The 27,748-nt window shown below is 36.9% G+C and overlaps 1 protein-coding gene across 39 annotated transcripts in view; it reads right to left on the minus strand.

Annotated features, from left to right (window-relative positions):
• rims2a (regulating synaptic membrane exocytosis 2a) overlaps window positions 1–27,748 on the minus strand; it is a 1,270,129-nt gene that overhangs the window by 855,099 nt on the left and 387,282 nt on the right. For all 39 annotated transcript variants that reach the window (XM_039736790.1, XM_039736792.1, XM_039736793.1 and 36 more), the window contains one exon: window positions 19,497–19,816. In XM_039736790.1, coding sequence (XP_039592724.1) covers window positions 19,497–19,816 — 320 coding nt within the window. The remainder of the gene's footprint in view (window positions 1–19,496; window positions 19,817–27,748) is intronic.

Genomic DNA, 27,748 nt, shown 5'->3' on the forward strand with positions numbered 1-27,748 from the left:
GATATGAGTGTTGTTGTCATATCTATCTATTTATATATATATATATATATATATATATATATATATATATATATATATACAGTATATATATATAGCAAAATACCTGCGATTGGCAGCGAGAAGTAAAAGAAAAGGAAACATTTTAATAATGACGTAACATGATTGACAGTGTAATTGTTTTGTAATTGTCATGAGTGTTGCTGGCATATATATATATATATACTAGCAGAATACCAGCTTACTGAGAAGTAGTGTTTTAAAGAAGGTACGAAAAGAAAAGGAAAAATTTTAAAAATAACGTAACATGATTGTTAATGTAATTGTTTTGTCATTGATATGAGTGTTGTTCTCATATCTATCTATCTGTCTATCTATGTTGTTCTCATATCTATCTCTATATATATATATATATATATCTATCTATCTATCTATATATATATACCTCTATCTATCTATCTATCTATCTATATATATATATATATATATATATAGCAAAATACCCGCGCTTGGCAGCGGAGAAGTAGTGTTTTAAAGAAGGTACGAAAAGAAAAGGAAAAATTTTAAAAATAACGTAACATGATTGTTAATGTAATTGTTTTGTCATTGATATGAGTGTTGTTCTCATATCTATCTATCTATTTATCTATGTTGTTCTCATATCTATCTATATATATATATATATCTATCTATCTATATATATATACCTCTATCTATCTATCTATCTATCTATCTATCTATATATATATATATATATATATATATATATAAAAAATACCAGCTTGGCAGCGGAGAAGTAGTGTGTTAAAGAAGGAAAGAGAAAGAAAAGGAAACATTTTAAAAATAATGTAACATGATTGTCAAAGTAATTGTTTTGTGTATTTGGTGGCAGCGTCACAAAGTTGTTTTCGTAGCTGCATCAGAAAATGTACCACGACGTCTGACACGCCTCCTTTTTACTGTTTTCTCACAGCTTGGATTGCTGCTGTCATATATATATACACACACACATACACACATACATACATATATATATATAATATACATATATATATATATACACATACATATCTTCATATCTACATATCTATATACATATCTACACACACAAATTATATATATGTGTGTATGTATGTATGTATGTATGTGTGTGTGTGTGTGTGTGTGTGTGTATATATATATATATAATCTAGATTAGTGTGTGTGTATATATATATATATATATATATACACATACATATATATATATACACATACATATACTTGTGTGTATGTTTGTATGTGTCTATATGTGTGTGTATAGCTTTGGTCACTGAGTGCAAGGGAAAAATAATAAAATATAGTCTATAAGTTATTAAACAGTAAAACATTAACGTTTTAAGAAGTACAGGTACATTGAGCACTACTGGAGTGGTTGTGGGTAAACTACATTTTAAAGACTGTGTAACAAAACAGGTAAGTAACTAACAGCAGCTAAAATGTATATGGATCATCTCTCGGTAGTAGATCCCTTTTGAAAGGCGCTACACGACGGCTGTGGTATAGAAATTACATTTTCTATGTGAACGTTCAAATTTGTGCCTCTGGTAATGTGCCTTACCGACAATTAAAGAAAATTATTTTTGTGTCCTCTGCCGTGTTAAGAGAGAAAGGCTTTGGTTTGGGATAAAAGGAAAAAAGGTGTAAATAAAGGAAAGTTGCCTTTTTCTTTTATATTGTACTAGCAGAATACCCGCGCTTCGCAGCGGAGAAGTAGTGTGTTAAAGAAGTTATGAAAAAGAAAAGCAAACATTTTAAAAATAACGTAAGATGATTGTTAATGTAATTGTTTTGTCATTGATATGAGTGTTGTTGTCATATCTATCTATTTATATTATATATATATATAGCAAAATACCTGCGATTGGCAGAAGTAAAAAGAAAAGGAAACATTTTAATAATAACGTAACATGATTGACAATGTAATTGTTTTGTCATTGTCATGAGTGTTGCTGGCATAAACATATATATATATATATATATACTCATCTATACACATATATATACAGTTATATATATATACATATACACACATACATATATATACATATACATATATACACATACTGTATATATACACACACACATATATACATACTGTATATACAACATATACATATCTACATATATACTGTATATACACATATATATACAAATCTACATATATATATATATAGGGGTGGGACTCGATTAAAAAATTAATCCAATTAATTAGAGGCTGTGTAAGAATTAATCTTGATTAATCGTAATAATCGACGTAAATTTGCCCCAAATCGCAAATGTTTTTTTTTAATTTAAAAGGGTTTTAGTGGGCGACAGAATCAAATAATAGACATGGACATGAATATTGTAAACTGAAGCTGTTTTAATTTCTGAAAAAAAGCTTTAAACTGCATTTGAATTCAAAACAGAAACAAAAATATCATCCCTGGTTAAAATTGGGCAGACTTAAAAATAAAGTGGTAGTTTAAGTACTTTAAGTACATTTTCAGAATAGTATTGTCTTTAAATAATAATAACCAAAATTTCAACATAAAGTGCAGTTTTCTTCTTAAAAAAATAAGTCAGAAACATAAAGGTAATTTGACCAGCTTACTCTTTAAACTCTGAGTAACATTAGCCAAAATTATTTTGTACATTAGGCTAAAACAGTGTGATCATTGAACATTTTGTAATTAGATGTATTTAGAATTACTAACGGTCACGGAAGTCCAATGATCCCCAGTAAGAGCCACAAAGTCCGCTTTCTGTAATGCATCTAATTTTGCTTGCTTTTCAGTGTGCACAAAACCATGCTTTTATCAAGGCTTACTCGGGTAGTCGAAATGATCAGTCGTAGGAGCGCGCTTTATTCCGACTCTAACATTTTTGTAGCTGTGATGTGTGCATCAGTGTAATGGATGTACCAGGAAATCATGCATTGACAAAAGTTCCGTTTGCTTGGAATTGAAAGTGTGATTAAATCGTTATTTTTAACGCGTTATGGAGTACATGCATCGAAGCTTCTCAGCTGTGCTTGTGCTAAGAAAGGGAAAATTTTAAAAATAGCGTAACATGATTCTGCGTTAACCTAATATTTTTCATACGTCCCAAACCAAGGAGATCGAAGGTAAAATGAATCGGTAGCACGTACATAGTCAGTACACCCCTCTCGGGAATCGAACCTCGAATGTCGGCGTTAGAGGCTTAAGACTCTACAATTAGCCACAGCGTGTGGCTTGTCTATGCTAAAGTATGTATTGTAGATCGGGTATATATATACATTTATATATATATACCCGTGTACAGTGGAAGTAGAAGTTATGAAAAGAAAAGGGAACATTTTAAAAATAACGTAACATGATTGTCAATATACAGTAATTGTTTTGTGAGTGTTATTGAATGTTGCTGTCATCAAGGATTTGATTATCATTATTTCTTTCAATCAGGCTCGTATTTGTAGGATGTGTTCAAGTTACATTCCGTGTTTGTCAATCGTTGTAAAGATAAGAGGTTTCATTCATCGATTAGTTCCTTACTGCATCAATAAACAGCTCGTCTTCCTTTTTATCTGTGATGTGACAAACTGCATGCACGGTTTTTTACACTGTCTTCCTTTAGCAGGACATTCACTTTTTCCACCGTGTGCTTTGTTTCCGCAGTAGCTGCACTTATGAATATGATTGTATGTATAAGGCGCTTCATATTTTTTGCTGCCTTCTCAATTGTGTAATTCGGTTTTGTTCAGCACTCTTTGGAACTGTTGCTTTTGTCTGCGCATTGCGTCAGTTCACGTGAGCCGCTTGGTGTTCTTGCATCGAAGGTTCCCAGCTGTACTGGTGCCATCTCGTGTAATGTCAGCTAAGACCCGGCACTTAAAAGTTTCTCTCGCAGTTTCAATGAGTTTGTGCCAAACACCACCCTGACCATCTCATCTTCCTCTGCATAAGCACAGTCCTTCACCCGTGAACATTTACCGGCAGTGTTTGTATTGGATTGCGCTGATGGGCGACCTTATATGGGCAGGCACTAAATTACAAGCGCTAGTGGCAGCCTGTCTATGAACTTAATTTAATATAAACTTACGGTTCACGCCGTGCTTTGTTTCCGTAGCTGTACTTATGAATATGCTTGTATGCATCATTTGCTTCATAATGTTTTTCTGCCTTCTCAATTGTGAAATGGCGTTTTGTGCTTGGAGTTCTTCCTTGTTCTCTACGTACTTACGTAGGAGGCGTGATGATGTCACACGAAACTCCGCCCCCCACGGCCATCTCCAACTCAAGACTCCATTACATTATATGGGGAAAAATAGCTTCCAGTTATGACCCTTATGCGTAGAATTTCGAAATGAAACCTGCCCAACTTTTGTAAGTAAGCTGTAAGGAATAAGCCTGCCAAATTTCAGCTTTCTACCTACACGGCAAGTTGGAGAATTAGTGATGAGTCAGTGAGTGAGTGAGTGAGTGAGTGAGGGCTTTGCCTTTTATTAGTATAGATAGAGAGATGTGTTCGCTGACGTTATAATCGCCTTTTGGGGACAGTCGCGCTGGGTCTTGTGTAGACTGGTGAGACGTCCCTGCCATTAATCGGCTGTGATGGCACTGTGAGTCCTCCACTCGTATGCGTGTGTTCATAATCCGAGCTGAGGACCTGATAATCGTATACGTTCAAAAGAAAGTGTTAATCGCCTAAATATTATTTTGCCGTGGTGTAGAAAAGGGGTCCGTGTTTGCACTTGTCTGGGCTATAGCTCAGGGGGCGGATGAAAAAAATTAAAAGTGCTCACTTTGACTTAAGGCAGAAGCGCAGTCAGCGTCTCAAAGGCGGCACAGCTATGCACGCGCTGGCTGCTCGACTTTTGCTGGGCAGGAGACCCCAGTTTGCAGACACGTTGATTATATCAAAAGTCTCAGCGCTCTTTGGAGGTCATTCATATATTATATATATAGCAAAATACCCGCCTCGCAGCGGAGTAGTGTGTTAAAGAAGTAATGAAAAGAAAAGGAAACATTTTAATAATAACGTAACATGATTGACATTGTCATGAGTGTTGCTGTCATATATATTCCTGCCTAAATAAGTCACCCTCGCTTCGCTCTTACTTTTTTACCGTTCATTTAATCATGGCTAGTGGCGGAAAAATTATAAAATGGAAGGAGGATGGCTTTACCAAAACAATTATTGATGGCGAATCGATTATTCATAAAGCTTGAATTGGTGATCTGTTTTTCTGTGTTAACCTCATATTTTTTCATACTTCTTCTCAAACTAAGGTGGTGCAAGGGTAAAATGAATCGGGATGCGCTGATCAATGTAATCGGTGTACCAGGAAATCATGCATTGACAAAAGCTCCCCTTTGCTTGTAATGCAAAGTGTGATTAAATGCATTATTTTTCAACGCGTTATGGAGCACATGCATCGAAGCTTCTCAGCTGTGCTTGTGCTAAGAAAAGGAAAGATTTTAAAAATAGCGTAACACGATTGTCAATGTGACCTTTTGTAAGTAGTGCCTGGAGGATTCAGTGTGTTGAAACTCTAGAGACAGAGTGTGTATTAACTTGAGGTAAATGGGAGGGGAGATGATGACGTGACTCCCCCACCCGCCTTAACTGTCAATCCCCCACAAACACAGTCTCTCGGAATTTGCATAAGCACACCCCTTCACCTACAATTTTAACTTAGTTACAAAGTGATCAAAACTCTCGTTTATATCCTGCGTCCTCTCATTAAACTTGTATCCCGCATTACCTGTGGGCATGTGAAACGCCAGCGGTAGCCTGTCTATGAACTTAATTTAAAGTTTAGGTTTACACCTTGCTTTCTTTCCGAGGTAGCAGCACTCATGAATATGGTAGTATATGCCACTCACTCGCTTCTTATTGTTTCGCTGCCTTCGCAATTATATAATGCATGTTTTCTTAAGTGCTTTTTGTAGGTCTTCCTGGTTTTCTACGTACTGCATTGACAGTCAGTTCACGTGATTACGTGGGAGGCGTGATGATGTCACACGAAACTCCGCCCCCTACGTCTTTGCAGCTCTACTCCATTACAGTTAATGGAGAAAATACCTTCCAGTTATGACCATTAGGCGTAGAATTTCGAAATGAAACCTGTCCAACTTTTGTAAGTAAGCTGTAAGGAATGAGCCTGCCAAATTTCAGCCTTCTACCTACACGGGAAGTTGGAGGATTAGTGATGAGTGAGTGAGTGAATGAGTGAGTGAGTGAGTGAGTGAGTGAGTGAGTGAGTGAGTGAGTGAGTGAGTGAGTGAGTGAGTGAGTGAGTGAGTGAGTGAGTGAGTGAGTGAGTGAGGGCTTTGCCTTTTATTAGTATAGATCAAGAAGCACTGCAACTAAATTATTGTAACACTTAGAAAAGCAGGGGGTGAAAAGATTGTGTTTTGTGATAGGCTAATTTATCAATCACCAATCAAGTCTTTTGTATTCTTTAATATGTAAAGCACTTTGAGCTACTGTTTGTATGAAAATGTGCTATATAAATAAATGTTGTTGTTGTTGTTGTTGTTGAAGTCTTTTTTGGGAAAATCATCCGATTTAGGTTGCTGACCAATTGATCATACACACCACGGCACAATTTGCTTTGTGTAAACATTTTAAGATATATTTAAAATTTCTTCAGTAACGCACATTTCATCTTAGTATTTCATCATTATTGACATTGCTTGTACCCTCAGATGATCAAACTGTGTCCTAATTTCTCAAAATAACATATTTGAGTCAGCATGACTGTTTGAGTAATTTTAGCCAAAAAAAATCAAGCATGTTTGTTTAGGATAACAATTTACAGATAGTTTAGATTTTACAACTTACTAAATACAAAATTAGCACACATAAAGGCAACAGATTTGTTTAAAGACATAGAAAACAAAATAGAAACCGGTTAACATAAATGGAAATTAATATTATCTGTCCATTAACTAACTATGGGTAGCAGGGTGAATCTTATAGCTCCAGAGATCTGGGTATGATTCCCTCCCAATCATTGTTTCAATAGCAAAGGCATGTTCTCCCATTGGTGGTATGGGAAAGAGTATAGATATGTATATAAGTGTAACATGCAATGAACTGACTTTTTAAGGGTTTTGCACCGCAAGCTTGAAGTGGTAAATGTTCCAGCATCCCAGGATAGCCCTCAGCCCAGCAATAAACAAAGCTCCAAATGTTAGGAGTTCTTTTTTATTCAAAATAGCCAAATTATCCCAGCATGGGAGTAAAGTATGTGACACAGGGCTCCAGTGTCTTAGGGTTGAATCCCATGCCTGAATGTTAATTTGGTGGAGTTTGTAGTCTCTCCTAATATCTGCAAGGCTTTTTACCTGGGTACTCCACTTTTCCTTCCACATTCCCAAAGGCCTGAAAAGTTTAGAGACCTTTCTTGTCTTGCATATACTGTATAAAAAGGCATGGTTTAGTGCATAGTCTAATGAATGTCTGAGGGTGGCAAAAGGGAGTTCTAGGCAGATGACCTCAGGCAATCCTTACCATGGAATATATTCCCTGGATATGCCCTGAGGTAGTGCCTGTCCTTGGCTTTAAAGCATTTTCTAGCTAGTTGCAAACTGAGCTTGGATATCGAAAGTTTAATAGTGGGAAGGGGTCAGCCAGTGAGAGGAAAACAAGCCAAAAGGACGATGACAAAAGGATTCATTGGTTTGATTTTTGTTGTCTGGTTAAGCCACCTGTTATAAACAGGAGCAAAGGCTGCTTACGAAGATAAATCAGCTAACTTGTTTTATTTTGTTTCAGTATACTGTCTTGCTCTTTATGTTTTGTAATAAAAATGCAATTTTGTATTACTTTGCTTTCTTTGTGAACGTGTGGGATTGGGAATGGCTCATGAGTACCACTTACTTTTCACACTATGGCGTGGAAACACAAAATTTTGATGTTGCTTTATGTACTTCTTTCTCTAATCAGTGTTTCTGTTCTGCATTCCAGAGTTCTACTGAGTAAGCAAATCCTGTTATCTAAATCATTTACTAAAAATGGTGACTTGCAATGTGGCTCTTTAATTCTGTACAATTCTTTACTATTCATCATTTAATGTGGATATTCATGGCTCCTCTTAGTCACAAAATGGGAATGGTCTGTGGACATTTACTGTATCATTTACGTTGGGTGGGGGCTTTGCAAAAGGATTCAAGAATGATGGTTTTAAAACTCTTAAAAAGTACCTTTCTATAAATCATTTAATTTTAATGCAAAGGATCACATCATACTTACATGATACACAGGACAGATTAACCCATCTGGGTATCCCTGAACCATGACATCTCTGAGCACCCTACCGCCACCTCATTTGGTAAAACAATGCAAAGTGGAGTAGAATAATAATGCAATGGGATTAACAAAAATCAATCAAGTAACAGTGATATCTCAAATGAAAATGAAATGCAGAAACTGTTGAGCCCAAACCTAAACAAAACAGAGCATATTCAAATTTGGAAATTACATATGTCCAAATGATTTTAAGACAGTTAAAATAGGAAAAAATGCCATAGAGGATAAATAAATATCATATAACTTACTTTAGCAACTTGTTTTTAAACTGGCTAATTAGATCAGCTATTCTCAAACTTTTTTTCTCTTGCACCCTCCTGTAACATGAAGGTCAGAAATGGTAATCCACTTATTATACTTTATTACTTAAAAAAAAGAGTGAATTAAAAATGTATCAAAGCTGAACCTCTCAGATCTCACTTTTTTCAATTGATTCATGTAACTGAATTGCAGGTTTGTCACTCTGTAAAACTCATTCAGTCAAATGACCATTAATGTCATTTACCAGGTCATCAATGTGTTGCACAACCATACCACAGAGAGGAGGATTACTCAAAGCAATTGCATCTAGATGAACAGGGCTCTAACCGGTAGCTTAATTTTTTGAACTTGTGTTTTAAGTATGCCATTTTTGTTTTGTTTTTCTTTTCTTTAGTTTTGATTGCCAACTGACCATTTAACTTACTGTCATTACAAAGTGAATGTTCAATTGTTTTTTATAGCCAGTGTAGGATGCAGAGGTGTGACCAGAACATCATGTGTGGGTGGGCATTTGGCTTGTCTGGGGGGGCAAAAAATATCCACCCATCCATCCCCATTTTTGTAGGGGGGGGTCAAATAATAATAACAACATAGTTTTATATAACATATAAAAGCAAATATTGTGGCATAAATCATAACCTATTGTTCAATAAAATTAACAGAGGCAATGGAACTTGTATTATTATTTTTTGTGAACAAATATAGAACTACATCTACAAGGTAAATATCAATAAAGTCAAATGTATACAACATATGAGAGCAAGAACAGAAATGTGGCTCATTGTAGTCATTAGGGAGGCTATAGGATATCAGTTTCCAGTGTTTAACCTGGATATTATCTACAGGACAAGTCTGCTGTTACTCTTGGCAAATTCTGAAATAAATTTATTCATGTCGATTTTCTGTGGTTTTTCTCATGTGCCAGAATGACTAAATTTCTCTTCCTCGAATGCAGCATTGTTCGGCAGAGTGGAGTGAGAATGCGGTTCAAAGTAGAGAAAGAGCTTTCGCATGCGGCTGAAGACACACCAATGATGAGTGCTGTGACATATAGCGAATGCAACATAGGGAAGGTCTCTTTGTACTGCTGAATGCATTTGCACGCTTCACAGAGATTAGCATCAGCTAGCAGTTTATTGATCAACATGGCTTTTGCCACAGCAATTTCATTTTGCAAGCTCATGCTGTTTTGCTCTGTGCCTGCAAGTGCCTGAAGAGGTTTCAGGAGAGAATGATCAAGAAATAATTCAGATTTTTTGCAGGAGAAGCGATGTGGCCCTCAGTAATTCAACATTTCTCTGACAGAATCTTGTCTCCATTTCCACAATAGCTCTATCAAGAATGCTGAACATAGCTCTTTTAAAAGTCTGATTAGGAGCAATTTGTTCATCAGAGTCACCATGCCTGAGCGTAGACACAACAATACTATCATCAAGCTGTGAATTACCTTTCTGTTTCCTTTGGAGCGAATTGGTAGCCCTACTTTCACATTGAGAGAGATGATCCTCCCAGAATGAGTTGCATCTCATCTCCGTCAGTGTGGCCAGTGACACTGTCACCACCTCCCAAGCCATACACAAGTCCACTGCATGTGCATGTAGAAGAAATTCTGCTTTTTTAATTGGGTCAGAAGACCACATGCCTCTATGCAAATGTCAAAAGGGGCAGTGCCAGCCTCTGCTACCTCTAAAGGAAGCCCCCTTATAGCTTCCTCGTTGTTGACAATGGACTTTGTGACATCAAAATGACTGGTCCATCGTATTTCTAATAGTCTTTTCAGTGTGGGTGTATTGTATGTATGTGAAACATACTGTCTGTGACAAAATGTGTTCAATGAATTTGACCAGTCAAAGAACTTCTTAGCCAGAGGTTCTGATTCCATTGCATGTATCACTGCTAAATGGAGCTGCTGGTTGTAGCAGTGTACATATGGAATGTACTTGTAACAAAGCCTGGACACCACCCCTTGCCCCAGACATGACAGAAGCATCATCAAAACACTGACACACTAAATTGTCTGGGCTGTAACCTAGCTCAGAGAGATGTGACAGAATTTGGTTACAAATATACTCAGCATCAAGCTGATTCAGTTCAATTAAGCCAATCAGGTGTTCTTCAGGGATGGAGTTCTGGACAAATCTAATCACTACAGACAAATTCTCAATGTCACAGTGATCACTGGTACCATCACTTTTAATGCAAAGTCCAGGAGAGTCAGCTTTTTCATATTTGGTCCCGATATCTTTTACCACCATTTTGGCAAGAGTCTCAATTATTTCATTTTGAATTACATTGGATGTGTATTTTGCATTGTCTGGGATGTATTTTACAATTTCTGCAAGTTTGGCATCTTTTTTGATTGTGTAATCAAAGAACTTAGGAAAAGTCCCTCCTCCCCACCTACGTGATTGTGACCACACAGAGCCAGTTCATTGACTGCAAGGAAATGAACGGCCTCCCCAATGCTTTTCACATAATATCGATTCTTTTCTATTTGGGTTGGACCCAGTAGTTGAACTATGCTTTCACCCGTCTCTGTCCAGCGCCGATACTCTTGCCATGCAGACCGACGTGCGGGATACTAGACGCATGTTTGTGGAAGCTGCCACCGTCTTTTTCTAGAGCTTTTTTCCAATTAGTGTAGCCGTATTTGGTGAATACGTCCTCGCGGTCTGAACTAGAAACACTAAATTTGTGGCAGGCAAAGCAAAAGCTGGCATCACAGAAAACAGAATATTCAAGCCATGGTCAAGACTGATACCAGCTTGCACTACAACATCTGAGTGTCTTTCCAAATGCGCGTTTGGGATAATTAATTAAAACAGGCTGGGATGGGCTATCCATATTTAAGTCAGGCAGACTGGACTGTATATTTTGTTGAAGGCAGAGGTTTGGAGTACCCAACATGGGCGCAGAGCTGGAGGATTGTGTAGGTTTATCTACATCTTTTGGAGTTTCAGTTACCGACGTGGGTACGCTGTGCTCCGTGTCTGCTTTTTAATAAGCCACCTATGCATAGCCTTTGGTGTTACCAACCACAAAATAAAAGAAGAGTGGAACGTATACGCTGTTTTAATTAAAAAATGCGGTCAACAGGTTCAAAACGTGCTGCAAAATGTGCGGCGAAGTAAACTGTGAGCAGCACGGTGCCTGTCTAATCGAGAAAGCAAGTCAGTTTTGAAAATCAAATGTTATTCTTCTTCAGAGTTTTCACTGAACAGACAGAGCATTTCGCAGGGTGGGCACGGCTTGTCTCGGGGGGGGCAGTGCCCACCCCAGCCCCCACGTGGTCATGCCTCCGGTAGGATGACTTGTTTCTAAGTGTCTCTTACCTTTTTTAAGCTGCCATGGGCAAGGAACTTTGTGCGCAAAACATACAGTGGATAAGGGCTCATCTTCAACTTGATATTTGAGCTTTTTCACTTTCTTTTCTGATATATGCAAGTTTTTTCCATATTTTTATTATCTTTTCAGCAAGCCACTGCAATTGATCCATTAGATTTCTTACTTTACGATGACATGTAATCTTTCTCTGGATTTTGGTCATTGAGTATAACGGATTGCTGCAAGGAAGAGTGAGGATGCAATTTTGAAGAAACAAATATCAATAATGAATGTAATATAACTACAGTTGTGCTTAAAAGTTTGTGAACCCTTTAGAATTTTCTATATTTCTGCATAAATATGACCTAAAGCATCATCTGATTTTCACTCAAGTTCTAAAAGTAGATAAAGAGAAACCAGTTAAACAAATGAGACAAAAATATACTTGGTCATTTATTTATTGAGGAAAATGATCGAATATTACATATTTGTGAGTGGCAAAAGTGGGTGAACCTCTAGGATTAGCAGTTAGTTTGAAGGTGAAATTAGAGTCAGGTGTTTTCAATCAATGGGATGCCAATCAGGTGTGAGTGGGCACCCTGTGTTATTCAAAGAACAGGGATCTATCAAAGTCTGCTCTTCACAACACGTCTGTGGAAGTGTATCATGGCACGAACAAAGGAGATTTCTGAGGACCTCAGAAAAAGAGTTGTTGATGCTCATCAGGCTGGAAAAGATTGCAAAACCATCTCTAAAGAGTTTGGACTCCACCAATCCAGAGTCAGACAGATTGTGTACAAATGAAGGAAATTCAAGACCATTGTTACCCTCCCCAGGAGTGGTTGACCAACAAAGATCGCTCCAAGAGCAAGGCGTAATAGTCGGTGAGGTCAAAAAGGACCCCAGGGTAACTTCTACGTAAGCTACTGAAGGCCTTTATCACATTTGTTAATGTTCATGTTCATGAGTCCACCATCAGGAGAACACTGAACAACAATGGTTTGCATGGCAGGGTTGTAAGGAGAAAGCCACTGCTCTCCAAAAAAAAATTGCTGCTCGTCTGCAGTTTGCTAAAGATCACGTGGACAAACCAGAAGGCTATTGGAAGAATGTTTTGTGGACAGATGAGACCAAAATAGAACTTTTTGGTTAAATGAAAACAGTTATGTTTGGAGAAAGAAAAACACTGCATTCCAGCATAAGAACCATATCCCATCTGTGAAACATGGTGGTAGTATCAGGGTTTGGGCCTGTTATGCTGCATCTGGGCAAAGACGGCTTGCCTGCATTGATGGAACAATGAATTCTGAATTATATCAGAGAATTTTAAAGGAAAATGTCAGGACATCTATCCATGAACTGAATCTCAAGAGAAGGTGGGTCATGCAGCAAGACAACAACCCTAAGCACACAAGTCGTTCTACCAAAGAATGGTTAAAGAAGAACAAAGTTAATGTTTTGGAATGGCCAAGTCAAAGTCCTGACCTTAATCCAATCGAAATGTTGTGGAAGGACCTGAAGCGAGCAGGTAATGTGAGGAAACCACCCAAAATCCCAGAGTTGAAGCTGTTCTGTACGGAGGATTGGGCTAAAATTCCTCCAAGCCGGTGTGCAGGAATGATCGAAAGTTACCGGAAAGGTTTAGTTGCAGTTATTGCTGCAAAGGGGGTCACACCAGATACTGAAAGCAAAGGTTCACATACTTTTGACACTCGCAAATATGTAATATTCGATCATTTTCCTTAATAAATGACTAAGTATAATATTTTTGTCTCATTTGTTTAACTGGTTTCTCTTTATCTGCTTTTAGGACTTGAGTGAAAATCTGATGATGTTTTAGGTCATATTTATGCAGAAATATAGAAAATTCTAAAGGGTTCACAAACTTTTAAGCACCACTGTATCTACAATACAAGCAAGCAGTGTAAAACTGTTAAAGCATTTTTGGTTTTTTTTTTAATGAAAGCACTATGAATTCTTTTTTTTATTGTGTTTGTAAGTGCATTACAAAACTGAAAACAAGTCCTGTTTTTTTGCCACTCTCTCTCTTAGTTCCAGGAAAACCCATGAATTAAGTCGGCCCTGTTGACAGTAGATACACCATGAAATGCTTTTCTAATATTTATAGTTATAATGGGAGTTTTTAGTTATTTCTTTGTGAATTTTTAGTTAAAGTATTTAAACAAAATGTATATGTATTCTGTGTTTTTTGGAAATATTTATTTTGCTTCAAAATGTTACTGAGAAATATAAAATTATTTTGCACCATTTTGTTTAGCATTTGGGCGTCACCATTTTTCAATGCTTAATAAGGCAAAGCAACCACACTACCCTAGCCAGCAACTGTTAATGTTAAGAAAAAACATAAATTTAAAATATTTACAAAACAGTTCAATCAATAGGCCTCCATACATACAAAAACAAACAGGTGTCCAATAGACTTAAAAATTCTTTACCTTATAATGTTTTGGAGTGGAGAGTTAGTCAATGCCTTGCCTATAAGACTTCATGTAAAGGTCATCCTCATTTAATTGCATCTAGTGGTTATTTGACTGGATCATTTTCCTCTCTGAGCTGCATATTTCAAATACATATTTTCATGTACATTTACACAGCAAACTATGGTACAGTAAGCCCCAGTATAAAGTATAATTCTTGCTAATTTATTCAAGTTTCTCATCTTGTCTTGTAGTTTTTCCTTATCACCCTTTTTATGTTAGAAATAGACCCATAATCATAAAACAGAACTCAGTGAAGCAAATTAAAATAACATAGCAAATACAGTGTTATGTTCTCAAGAAAACCTATGTAACTCAGCACTCAATGCCTGCCAAAATGTTTTGTCGTTGACTTTTATATATTTGCTGTTTCAGATATTTAATTTGGAAATGTTACACATTACTTTGTAAACTTTAATACCTGGATAGTAATCATGTTATTAATCATGGTGATGGATAGTGGTGACATGTTTCAGGTTTATTTGCGGATAAATTGGGGTTTAATTGAGTTTAGCTGGATTTAGCTACATTTCGGACTGTTTCCGGAATGCAGCAGCTAGCGAGCTGATTGGAGACCGTAAGAGCCAATCAGAATTTTTGAAACCAAGTCTGTGATTGGTTGGTTTTGTGGCACACTTATAACGATGTACAGAGAGTTGAGCGCTTGCAGCAGAGAATGTTGTGGCTAAGCAACACATTGCGAGCAAGCGCAAATGAAAAAACTGAGCGAGAGGGGGTGCTATTGTGTGTGTGTATATGGATAAGCGCAAACACTGAAATACATTTTTTGCACGCAGCAATGAATTTTGTTCACTCAAATTCAGCTTTTGTACGCTCAAAATAAATTTCTCTTCAAAATGCAACACTTGCACTTGCAATCTTTTTTTACGTGCGCTCAATATTTTTTTACGTGTGCTCAGAATAGTGGCACTGAAATAACGCCATAAGGCTGCATCACTAGTGATGTGGGTAAAGTCTGCCTTCTTCAAGAAGCTTGCCAGGAACCCCCGAGGCAATAAACACCAGGTGGAATAGATAATTCGAATCAGTAGGGTACCTCGCTGAACATATTCACCTCTACAAAAAGTTCTTTCTGGCTGAGAACACATCAGCTTAGGCTGTAACAAATATCCTAGACCTTAAAAGTGAAGTTAACCTTCATCTCAGAAGGATGCATTAAACCAGTAACAGCTCTTACAATTCTGGATGGCCCTCACTGTCCTACTGCAGTCTCATCATACAGCATTGTGGAGGATCTGGGCTCCTACCTGATGAACGAAACTGCAAAATAAGGTTCAGGTGTGCTAGTGTACTGTTTCATTAAAAGGAATTTAAAGTGCCATTTCATTATTGTTTGTTTTGTTGTAGCTGTTGCTACTTACAGTAAATAATTAAAAAATACAACAGTGAAAACCGAAAATCCAAAAAAAAAACAGAATTTGTGAAATAATAAAATGGATTCCATAGGGCCCTACATATAATGGGATAATATTTTCCATTTTCCAGTCTTTGGAATTTCCTCTGGGTGCAGTGATTTCCTATAAATATACATCAGGGGTTTAAGGATGAACTCGCTAACCTCCTTAAGAACTTGGGGGTAAATATTATCTTGTCCTGTTGATTTGTTTGATTTCAGCTTATTTAATCTAAGCAGTACTTCTCCATCTGCAATTTTCAAATAACTCAGTACCTCCTTAGTAAGTCCCTTTTCTGCTGGGAGGTTATCTAACATCTGCTATTTTTACTGTTTGTATTTGATAACACTATGTAACAAATTTTTGTTTTTATTTTGTTCCTGGGTACAAAGTGTAAATAGAAAATAGCTGTTGTTCCAAAAAAACTTTGCTTTTGTGATCAGGATAATGATATTTTGAAATTTGTCTGTTTTCGAGAAAATTTTCGATTCGCATTGAATACTGAGTAGTCTTCTAGAATATTCTTGAACTGTTAGAATTGTCCAGAAGTTTCTAGAATTTTCCAGAATTATCTAGAACTTTCAAGAAACTTTTAGAACTTTCTAGAACGTTTTCAGACTTTCCAATAGTAGTCATACAAGTATAAAAGCACAGGTGACTCGAACCAACATTTCAGTTCATGTTATTTTTTTTTATTTGATTTAGATGGCATCAAGAGGTTGCTTGCACCCAGCAGATGCATTTTGCTACATCTGTGGACAATTTATAAAGACAAGAGCGAGAAAGTATTCCGTGAAAGCATGTCGTAAGATGTGCGAGGCCTACAAGGCATACTTCGGCATGCCTGTCAGGGATCAAGACAAGCCCTGGGCACCTCATTTCACATGTGAATATTGCAAGAAAACTCTTGAAGGTTGGTACAGGGGAGAAAAGAGAGCCATGAAGTTTGCTATCCCGCGAATTTGGCGGCAACCTACTGACCACTCAAGCAACTGCTACTTCTGCAAGGTGGATCCTACCAAACGTCGCACTGGCAAGAATGCGCCTCAAATCGTTTATCCAGACATTTCCTTCTTCCATTGCCCCAGTACCACACTGCCCTGAGCTGCCCGTTCCCACTCCTCCGAAGAGAGATCAGCCATCTTCAGGAGACAGCAGCAAGTCAGACAGCAAGGAAGATATTGTAGAGAGAAGGCCATACTTCCCTAACCAGAAAGACGTCAACGATCTGATCAGAGACCTTGGTCTTACCAAGTCCAATGCTGAGCTTCTGACATCCAGGCTCAAGCAGTCGAACTTGTTGGATGAAAGCGTGCAAGGACGGTATAACGAAAACATGATGGGGGACTACATTTGGTGGCTTCTTTGAGAAAGCGATTTGCAGTACAGTAGCAAATCTAGAAAACCTACTAATTTCTGAACTTTTTTGAGTGGTTTTGACTGTCTTTGTCTATTTACCATGCAAGTGTTGTTCTTTATCAGACCGCATGAACGAAAAGATAAAAATTCCCTTGTTTTGTCACTATCTATAAATACGAAATTTTCTGGGCTCTGGTCATACAATCAAAGTTTGTGCTGAATGTAGTCATTTTCCCATAGGCTTTAGACATAAGCAGTTGAAATATAACTCTTGGAAGCCAGGAACAAAAATTGTGTTACATAGTGTAATTCTCCTTTAATATTATTGATGTACTTCACCTCCTCCTTTATTGTTCTTTTGCTACTAAAATACTTTAACGGAATCTCTTTAGATCATCTTTCTCCTTATCTGCTATATTCTTCTCCAACTGCCCTCTTAATGGTTGCCATCATGTTCTTATACATGCTACAATTCTTCATTGGAGCTATTCATCCTTTAAATCTTAAACAGCTAATCTTCTTTTGCAGCTTTTTATTCAACAATGTTGAGCTAACCAAAATTCTGTTATATACAGTACATGTCATATTTTCATAATTTACAGGCTTTCACTTGTGTAAAATTACATCTTACAGTAATGAATATTAAATATTACTAAAACTGTGATTAATGATTTAGATGCCAAATTGAAAGTCAAATATAATGGTCAACTATTTGTTACTTTATCTGCACACATAAAATACAGTATAATTTATTAAAACATCATATACTTTAAGGCACAATGAAATGAAATAAAAATTTGTTCACTGATATTCTTTTCATTCAATAACATTCTTTATTCTTTATTAATGTACTCTTACGAAAAAAAAAGTGAAGTGGGATTCAAGTCTTTCATCTGATGCAGATGGCATTGACTCTGGCTCTACTGCATCCAAAGTGAGTATAGGAAGTTAATGTTACGTTATATAGAGTGTCCCTTTTTCTTTAACCTCTACACAATGGTCTTTCAATACGATATGATTGCTTGCCATCTGCAGAACTTATCAGATGACTCCTCCAGAATAAACTGTATTAATAATGGTGGTGTGTCGGAGTGCAGACAACTTTTTGGAGGACTTTGTCTTGTGGTGCAGGAAGAACCATCTGTAACTCAGTATCACCAATTCAAGATTTGATGGTGCACATCCAGCACGCATAAAAGCCTCTGAGACCTGTCATCATTCTGAGGAAGGGCATGAAAGTGGTGCATAGCTACAAGTACCTGGGCATTTACATAAACTGCAAACTGGACTCGCCTGACCACACAGTAACACTGTATAAGGGCCACAGAAGACTGTATTTCCTATGGAGCTTCAGGTCTTTTGATCTATGTAACAAGCTACTGGGAATGTTTTACCCATCCATGGTAGCCAGTGTAATGTTCTACAGTGTGGTCTCTTGGGGAAGCAACTTGAATTCAACTGGCTAGCTGCTCACTAGTGTGAAAAACAGTTATAAAGTAGCTAAGCTAAGCCATATTCTAAGTCAATACAACTGCACCATGGCTCATTTCATTAAAAAAACAAATAATTAAGAATGTCCATATTTCTGCTAAGAGCATAACTGGTTTCTCTTCTCAGGGCGTTAAACATTTTCACTTGAGGTCAACTGAATCTCTTGAGACACATTTTACTTGCTGTGAGTGTGCTGATGTCAGAACATATTGAGCATTATAGTAGACCGTCTTGCATACATTGTGGAAATACAGTACAGCATATCTAATTTAGAAAGAATAAAATAAGGCAAAAATGAAACCAAACCTTTTGAAAATGACCTCAGAGAGGTCAAAGTGGTATTAACTAGAAAAATTAATTATGGCTAGATAATGGGCCACACACTTGGACAAATGCTAACTGAAAATGAAGATGTTATATAAAATACTACAAAACCACTGTGATGTTGTAAAGCATAATCACTACCACAACACTAGGAATGAACACACATTTTAGACTACAAGATTTTCAGGTAGACTACTGAAAGGAAAAGATTTTAAATTCTGCTTGCTCTATACATTTACTGTTTGCATTCTGAAAATGCTATTGCCAGTAATTCATATAGGGGATAATAAAACTTAGATTATTTAAGTTGTCTTCTTAAATTCAAAGGTTACTTGGGCCTAGGTAATGAAAACAAATTTTAAAAATACCTGCCAACTGAAAACAAAGTTTTGATAATTATTTTGTAACATTATCAATAAAACCTAACTATGAATTGAAATTAGTATACACAAGAAAGGATATAAACATCTTCATGCATTACAAATGAGAAAGCATAATCCCATACCTGTCAGTGAGTGTTTCACCTGTGCTTGGACCCGAATGCTTCACTCCTGAACCGTGTTTGATCAACTCTTGTCGCACAAGCCCATGAGGTCTATTTTTGTCTGATGCTGGTGTGGAAATATCCCCTGAGGGTCCCAAGTACTGGGATGGCTCCTGCAGTTTTGCCTTCTTTTCCCGAGGAGCTTCTTCATTCCCATGCACTTGAGTGAGATCATTTAGTTCCCGCTGCTGGGGTGTATTTAAACCACTGTTGTAAAACCATGCTCCAGATTTTGTAAGGATTTCTTGTTGTTTTCGGCATAGATTGCATACCCACATAACCTAATCAGAAAAAACAAGACAAATGATGTCACAATACGTTCAATATATGAGTACAGTATGATTCATTAAGTTACCACTTATTCTTCTGCTATATAATATTTAGTTTTTCATCATTAGGTATTTTGTCCATCAACAAATTAATTTCAATTCATACATAATCACAGAAAATTATATCAGAGTACCTTTCAGTGGAATTCTGTGAAACACGTTAACAATATTAAGCAAAGCCAATATTTTAGAAAACTGGTTTATCACAGGTTACATTATTATAAGCTCAAAATACAACCTACAGTAATGAAAGTAGACATTATCTGTTTTCCATATTTTCTATATGTAGTCATGGGCTATACATGTGTCATAAACTGTATAGAAGTGATGTTAGGCAGCTCTTTTTGAGTTTCATCTGTGAGCGTAATTGATACACAAACACACTTATTGGAAAGGAAAAGAGAGAAAACCTTCCTTTAACTATAAATCAAATGAGTACTCAAACCCTCTCAATTCCAAGCCTGACTTTTTCTCTGTTTATTTTTCATCTGACTGATTATTTCTTTATATTCTCCTCTGAAGTTTGAACTCCATAAATAGGGCCAGCATTTTATTGGACCTCATACAGAGGACAATAGTCAACTGTTATTCTCTCCATTGTGAAATTTTGTTGTTCACTCACATTTTCTAATTACAGGGACAAATCTATCCATCCAAAATACAGGGTGATTCTAATGGGCGGGGCCCTAAGTTACAATGTATTACTGTCTTAATAATGAAGCAATCCAAAAGAAATAAAGATCACTGGATTCCTGGATAAATGTACGAATGAGTGAGGCATGGCACTCTTCAGTCGAGACAGTTGGCGAAACATTGAACAGGAAATTGCTGTCATCACCCCAACAATGCTTGCGGATACCTTTGCCAATATGGAATGCCATGTCGATCTGTTTGAAAGAAGAAGGCAGCTATTTCCAACAACGAATGTGATTGGATCGTTTACGCATCAATCAAGGTATACATTGTTTTTATTTAGTTTCTATTGCTTCATTATTAGATGAGTAACACATCATAACTCAAAGCCCTAGTCATTAAAATCTCACTGTATTTTACCTAGTTGTTAAACAACAAAATCTGAACACTGTCTTGGTGCCTTTCCTGTTTAAAAAAATAAGAAGCAACTGTAATCAAGTAGAGACTTATGGATTCACATGCATAGGTAACCATCATTAGGAGGAAACCAAGAAAGTATTATGAACATGTAAGTGCAGGGTTATTTTCTAAGTATATTTTACATAGTGAAGAAGTCATATAAATAACCATGACTAGTGTGAATACTTCAGTGTAAAACCAAGAGGTAGACCTAGATAATAAAAAAAGGTTTCCAGTTCTCACATGGACATCAATATATCGTATGACAATGTACTGTATTACAGCTTTTTCATATGCTTTATATTTTGTTATTATCCAACACTAGTCAACTGAACAAAAGCATACAAAATCATTTAAAAAATATATTGTACAAATGATTTATCCATTTTTGGAAACAACTTTTTATTAGAAAGGCTATGAGGAGCCAAAGAGTACATTGACATTAGATTCAAGAAAAGAAACAATTTTAGGAATGTTGGTCCATTATGGGTATAATGATCAATAAAAATTTATTTTATAATTAGAATTTAATATTGACCAACTTCAGAATTATCTACTGGCTTCTGTGATTTATTTATAGACCCACATGCAGTAAAATTCTACTAGTCAAAATTTTTGCACATTTGTAAACACAGATATTTCCTAATGCCAATGCATTCTTAACTTTTACAATTTTAATGTAGTGATGTGCAGTTTACATTATAATTTTAAATACTGCTTTATCAAATTACTTCATATTTGTTTACATTTTGAATTATGTTATTGTTTATATTAATATTTTTTCTCCATTCTCATGTTATGTTAAAAATGGCCATATTGTATAGATTTCATCCTGCAGAAAGCAATTTTAAAAACTCAGTAATTTACTTATCTACTAGTTTATGAAATCCACCTTAGAATTGTGACTATAAGGTTTATATGCTCATGTTTGTCCAGGTTCTCTTGGAACATAATGTGTACTACCACAGTTATACAGAAGAATTTACTTATCTGTAGCACCTGATGGCCCTAAAGCTGAATATAAATTTAACCACTTTCTGAACAGAATAAGTACTAATTTCCTCAAGTTAAATAAGAAGAAACAGAAATGTTACTTGTTGACAAAAAGGGGTATAGTTAGAGTAACCTTGTTATCTTGGCATTAAAAGTCAAGGTGGAAGTAAACAGTTTAGGTGTTATCATGGTCTCTGACCTAAACTTCAAATTGCACATTAGCTAGATTACTAGGACAGCCTTTTTCATTTAAGGAACATTGTAAAAGAGGCTAAAAAATAAGTCATGTTTTTCTTTTCAGTTGACTAGATTCTGTAGTGCACTCCTAACAGGACTACCCAAGAAAGACATCATTAATTGCAGTTCAAAATGCAGCAGCAAGAATCTTAACAGGAAAGAGAAAAGTTGAGCACAACCCATCAGTTCTATCATTGTTACATTGGTTACCTGTGTTGTTTAAAATTTATTTTTAAATACTATCTATGATATATGAAGCTTTAAATAATCTTGCTCCTTCGTATAATATGGAAGGCTCGTCTCCTTATATTTCCAGTCGTACCCTTAGATCTTCTAATTGTGGTTTGCTTTTTATTCTAAGAGCCGAGCATAAAATAAGTGGTTAGGCATACGTTTGCTGTAATGTACCAAAAACCGGGAATGCTTTACTAATTAAGATATGCTAGGCTTATGTTATACCATGGAACATTTTCAAAAACATCTAAAAACCCACCCCTATGATGTTGGAGTAAAAGCGAATACCACAACTGTCGACAAGGCCCACTGCATCAAATCTTCTAGGATGAAGCTTAAAAACCAACAAGCAACAACTTAAGTACACTTATGTTAAGTGAAGTCCAAATGTTTTTTTGGCTTTGGAACCCCTGCATATTATTTTTTTCCTTCATCATCCCACCCTACACCTTTTCTGTCCTCCTCAGCCATTCTAGCCTTAGCACTGGACTTAACTTTGAAGATTTAAAAACATACCTGTAAATAAGGACACTAATTTATCTATTACTTTTATGTCTGTGTTATGTAAGTGTGTATAAATGTATTATATTATTTTTGGTATGTCATTTATTCATTCTTATTTATTTTTAATTTGGTGCTCTTATCTTGCATATTTTTCTTTGACATCTTGTAAAGCGGTTTGAGTTACATTCTTTCTATTAAAATATGCTATAGAAATAAATGCTGTTGTTTTTATTATATTTCTCTTTGGTTCAGCAAATAGCAATATTTAGTAACAAATCAGAGCTGCCTTAAATTTAAAACTATCAAATATGCTTTGGCCATTTGGAACATTCTATAGTGTACAGTGTTTTGAAAAGGGTTTATTTTCATAATGGAATGTCTCTGAAAAACAGATCATGAGGATTAAAATTTCATGCAGATTTTAATTTTTATGGTTTCTCGTATAGCATTATTATCTTTTAAAATATGCATTTTACATATTATTGAAACTTTCTTTTTTGGTCTGCTGTAATGCATCTGAAATAAAAGGTGCAGAAATGAAATAGCAAAAGCTAAAATACTTGAATTTTATCACAATACCTTATTTCAGAAGAAATAAATTATTTTACTTAATTTGAAATGATCAGAAAGTAATATGATAGGACTTACAAATACATACTATGATATGCTGTATGTTACTATGACAAAGGACAATACTTTGTCAGTTCATTCTCCCAGGTTGACTCTTCATGTGTTCTGTACTAAATTATCTAAGTATCAGGATTACTTATCCCAGCCTGTACATTTTGTTCAAGTTTGACCTGATTAGTGAGCAAGGGCTTTGTGAAGTTTACCTAATGAGTGAACGGACACTGTAATTAGTTGCCACAGCTGTAAAGGATAATTAATTGAGTATAGCAGAGGTGTTTACAGAATTACTGATTATACAAATTGAACAAGCAATTCTTAACTAGTCATGTTTGACTTATTTACCGTGTATCTTACAACATTTTCATTTTACATTTAATATATTTACTTTTATTTTGATTTATCCTCTGACCCTTCAACCTTTTAAATAATGCCTTGGTGGTAGTCTCTTAGCACATTATATTTTTAGCCCTCCATATATCCATCCATCCGTTTATCCATCCATCAATTTTCAAACTTAATTAATAATGAGATTAAAGGCCTGAAGTCTATCCTGAAAGCACTTGGTGCAAGAAAGGGACCAGATGGGGCGATAGTTTATTGTAAGGCACACACTGTCTTTCATGAAATAAGTTTAGCGTCAGCAATTTACTTAAAATATGCCACACATCTTTGGGATGTAGGAAAATAGTTTATGTACCCGGAGAAAAAAATTCCAGACAAACAAGGAAAGAACCTACACATTTCTCACAACAGTGTGCAGGAGTTTAACCCAGAACTTTATAGTAATAAGGTGATAGCTTTGTAGCACAATTTTGTCTGACATTATTTTAGTGTACTGTTATCCTGATGAGGTTTACAGTGACTAAGGTAGCAGAGCCTTATCTTTCTCTAGCAAGAACTTATGGTTATACCAGGACTTTTCTAAGCATTCTCTTATGCAGCTGAGAAATATAACCTATTGTACTCTGTGACAATGTGGGTTCGGCTCCACACTCCCATCGCTGTTCGGGAGCCTTTCAACCCAACACCGTCGGTAATGTCACCAATGATCTAGACAGTGGAGGCAATAACAATTGAGCAAGGGGATGGTATAAATGTGCAAATGTGCTTTTATTTAAAATAGTCAAACAACAACAGTGTTCAAATAAATAGTACAGTGCTTTCAAAGTTCAATAAATAATCCAATAAAAGAAAAATGTGGAGGTTAAAAAAAATAGAAAAAACAATCCCTTAAAATAAGGTTAAAACGTTCTCTAGGAAGCAGTTTTTAAAACAATGACAAGCTCGGTGTCTTTTTTAACTGGCGACTCCCTTGCTTCTCCCTATCCAGGCTTCGCAACAGGGGAGCCACTCTACCTGCAGCTGATCTTCTTTCCACTACTGAGCTGGAGGCGTCCCGATCCCTGGCTTTGATTCCGCTCCCTCCAGACCACGACTTGGGAACTCCTCTCACAGCCAAGGCTCTCACGTGGAGGACACCACATCCCAAATCCTGACTCCCGCTGCCATCTGAGCCCCGTGCGGAGTCACCTGTCTCCCAGTCACTCCCGTACTTCCTACAACAAATTCTATGGGAGCGACAACAACTACTACGCCCTGGGTGTCGGCCTAACACCCAGGCTGTCTGCTCAGCTGCCTACAAGCGCTTGCTCGCTTCCTATCGCACCGACTTGCTCTCTCGCTTCCTGTAACCTCCGCCCTTTTCGTTCTCTCTTTTTTTCCCCTCCTCTTTCTGACAACTGACTCGCGCTTTTTATACAGCGAGGGGCCATAGCAGCTGCAGCACATTAGCCACGGGAACAATCACAGATGTGGGCAGTTCCTCACCTGTGCACTAGGTGAGAAACGCCCACACCGCAGATCGCCCCGTGGCTTGCTATGGCCCAACGCCTCCTCGCTAAGCCACCACCAGTGTGGTGATTATTTATTTAAAAAAACGGCATTTACTCACTGAGCTGTGGACCCAAAACACCACATTCCACCCCCATAAGACTCCAGTTGCACGGAAAGGCTCCACACCACTGCCAACCCAGTGCAACTGGAGCTCAGGTCCACAGCTCGGCCGCTCTCTACTGCACTAAAATAAAAGCACTAAAACAAATCCCCACAATAAAACCAACCCAAGCCCCCTTCAAAAAATCAGGACAATAAAAGAATAATAACTTTCTAAAAGACAATTAAAACCACTCAATAAATAAATGTCCTTAAAAAGCTCCGTCCATTAAAATGTCCTCCTCCAGCTTGGGTATGTGGGTTCCTCAAAAGTGTCACCAATCCCACTTGCTGCTCTGTCTCCTCTTCTAGCCCCACTGCTTGCTCATCCCACTGCTGCCACCAAATGTGACAATGTGGGTTCAGCTCCATGCTCCCAACCACTGTTCGGGAGCCCTTGAACCCAACACCATCGATAATGTCACCGAGATGAGCTAGAGGAAGCAGTTTTTAAAACAATGACAAGCTCGGTGGCTTCTTTTAACTGGCAACTCCCCTGCTTCTCCCTGTCCAGGCTTTGCAACAAGGGAGCCATTCCACCTGCAGCTGACCTTCTTTCCACTACTGATCTGGAGGCGTCCTGATCCCTGGCTTCGGTTCCGCTCCCTCCAGACCGCGACTTGGGAATTCCTCTCACGGCCAAGTCTCTCACGTGGAGGACACCACATCCCAAATCCTGACTCCCGCTGCCATCCAGCCCCTGAGTCACCCGTCTCCCAGTTTCTCCCGTACTTCCTACAACAAATTCTACGGGAGTGACAACAACTACTACGCCCTGAGTGTCGGCCTAACACCCAGGCTGTCTGCTCAGCTGCCAACGAGCGAATCCTTTTCGTTCTCTCTTTTTTTTTTCCTCTCCTCTTTCTGACAACTGACTCGCACTTTTTATAGCAGCTGCAGCACATTAGCCACGGGAACAATAATGGATGTGGGCAGTTCCTCACCTGTGCACTAGATGAGAAACGCCCACACCGCAGATCGACCCATGGCTTGCTATGGCCCAATGCCCCCTCGCTAAGCCGCTGTGAGTGCAGTGATTATTTATTTTAAAAAATGGCCTTTACTCAGCGAGCTGTGGACCCATAACACCACATACTCTTGTCTGCACTGGGTACTTCTTCAAGTATCCCTAAGCATTATATACACCTACAGGGAGACTTGTCTTGATCCATAGTTTACTATTGGGTTCTCCTGGACTACCCCTGAGTTGTACATAATATGTAATGACTTCAATCCTGTCGAGAACTCATATTTCTGTTTACACCTGACTTTTTTCTATATGGACTACTATTTATTTCAGTTTCATTAAATAATAATGAGTCGGCTACCAAATTTAAACATTTTAGTGACAACACTATTTAATTGATTATGATTTATTTCAGATCAAAGGGAATAGTTAACACTGTTATCATCAAAACTAGTCATTCTGCCATGTTTCAAAGTTACATTTTATATTCATGTGCTGTACATTTAGAAAGGATGCTATATTCTTGACAAACATGCACACACTGTTTGGCTGTATGTATAGATAGATATATAGAAGCTCTTTAAATAAATGAATAAATATAATTTTTGCTCTGTTTGAGCATTAACAGGTAGAAAGTTTGCTAGTTTTGGAGTTATTCTCTAGATACATATATTTAACATAATTAAACAGAAGAACAGTTTCACAAGATGAAACCATTCAGCATAACGTAGCTGGTCAAACCTTGTTCACTTGACATTTGCAAAATATTACCAAGTCAAAATGTCAATCTTACCAAAGTATTATTATCTACAATATTACTTTATAACGTATTCGAAAGTTTAGGTTCTGTTTGAAAGAAAAACTTTATGCATGAAATAGCTTAAATAGTTTCCAGCTGTACCTTTGTGGTCTAGTTGAGGAATTCATTTTAAAGTAACAGGTGCTGAACTGATTTATTACATTAACTGTAATGACACCCTCCTAAATTCTGAAAACTTCTATATGGCTCACTCATAATCTTTGTATGACTAAACTGAAGAAATGTAATTATCTACTCATTCCCCATATCTTGTGCCCTGCAGTCTACTGTAACTCTTCCTCTCTAATATTTATATGGCACTGTTATCTTTTGTGTAATATTGAGGCCAAAGCTACACACAATATTATAGGTTAGGCCTTGTGTAGTATATTTTAATAATAATCTCCCTGGACTTGTGCAAATTTTCTTCCTACAT

The sequence above is a fragment of the Polypterus senegalus genome, chromosome 15 (genome assembly GCF_016835505.1).
Source record: "Polypterus senegalus isolate Bchr_013 chromosome 15, ASM1683550v1, whole genome shotgun sequence".
Taxonomy (NCBI): Eukaryota; Metazoa; Chordata; class Cladistia; order Polypteriformes; family Polypteridae; genus Polypterus; species Polypterus senegalus.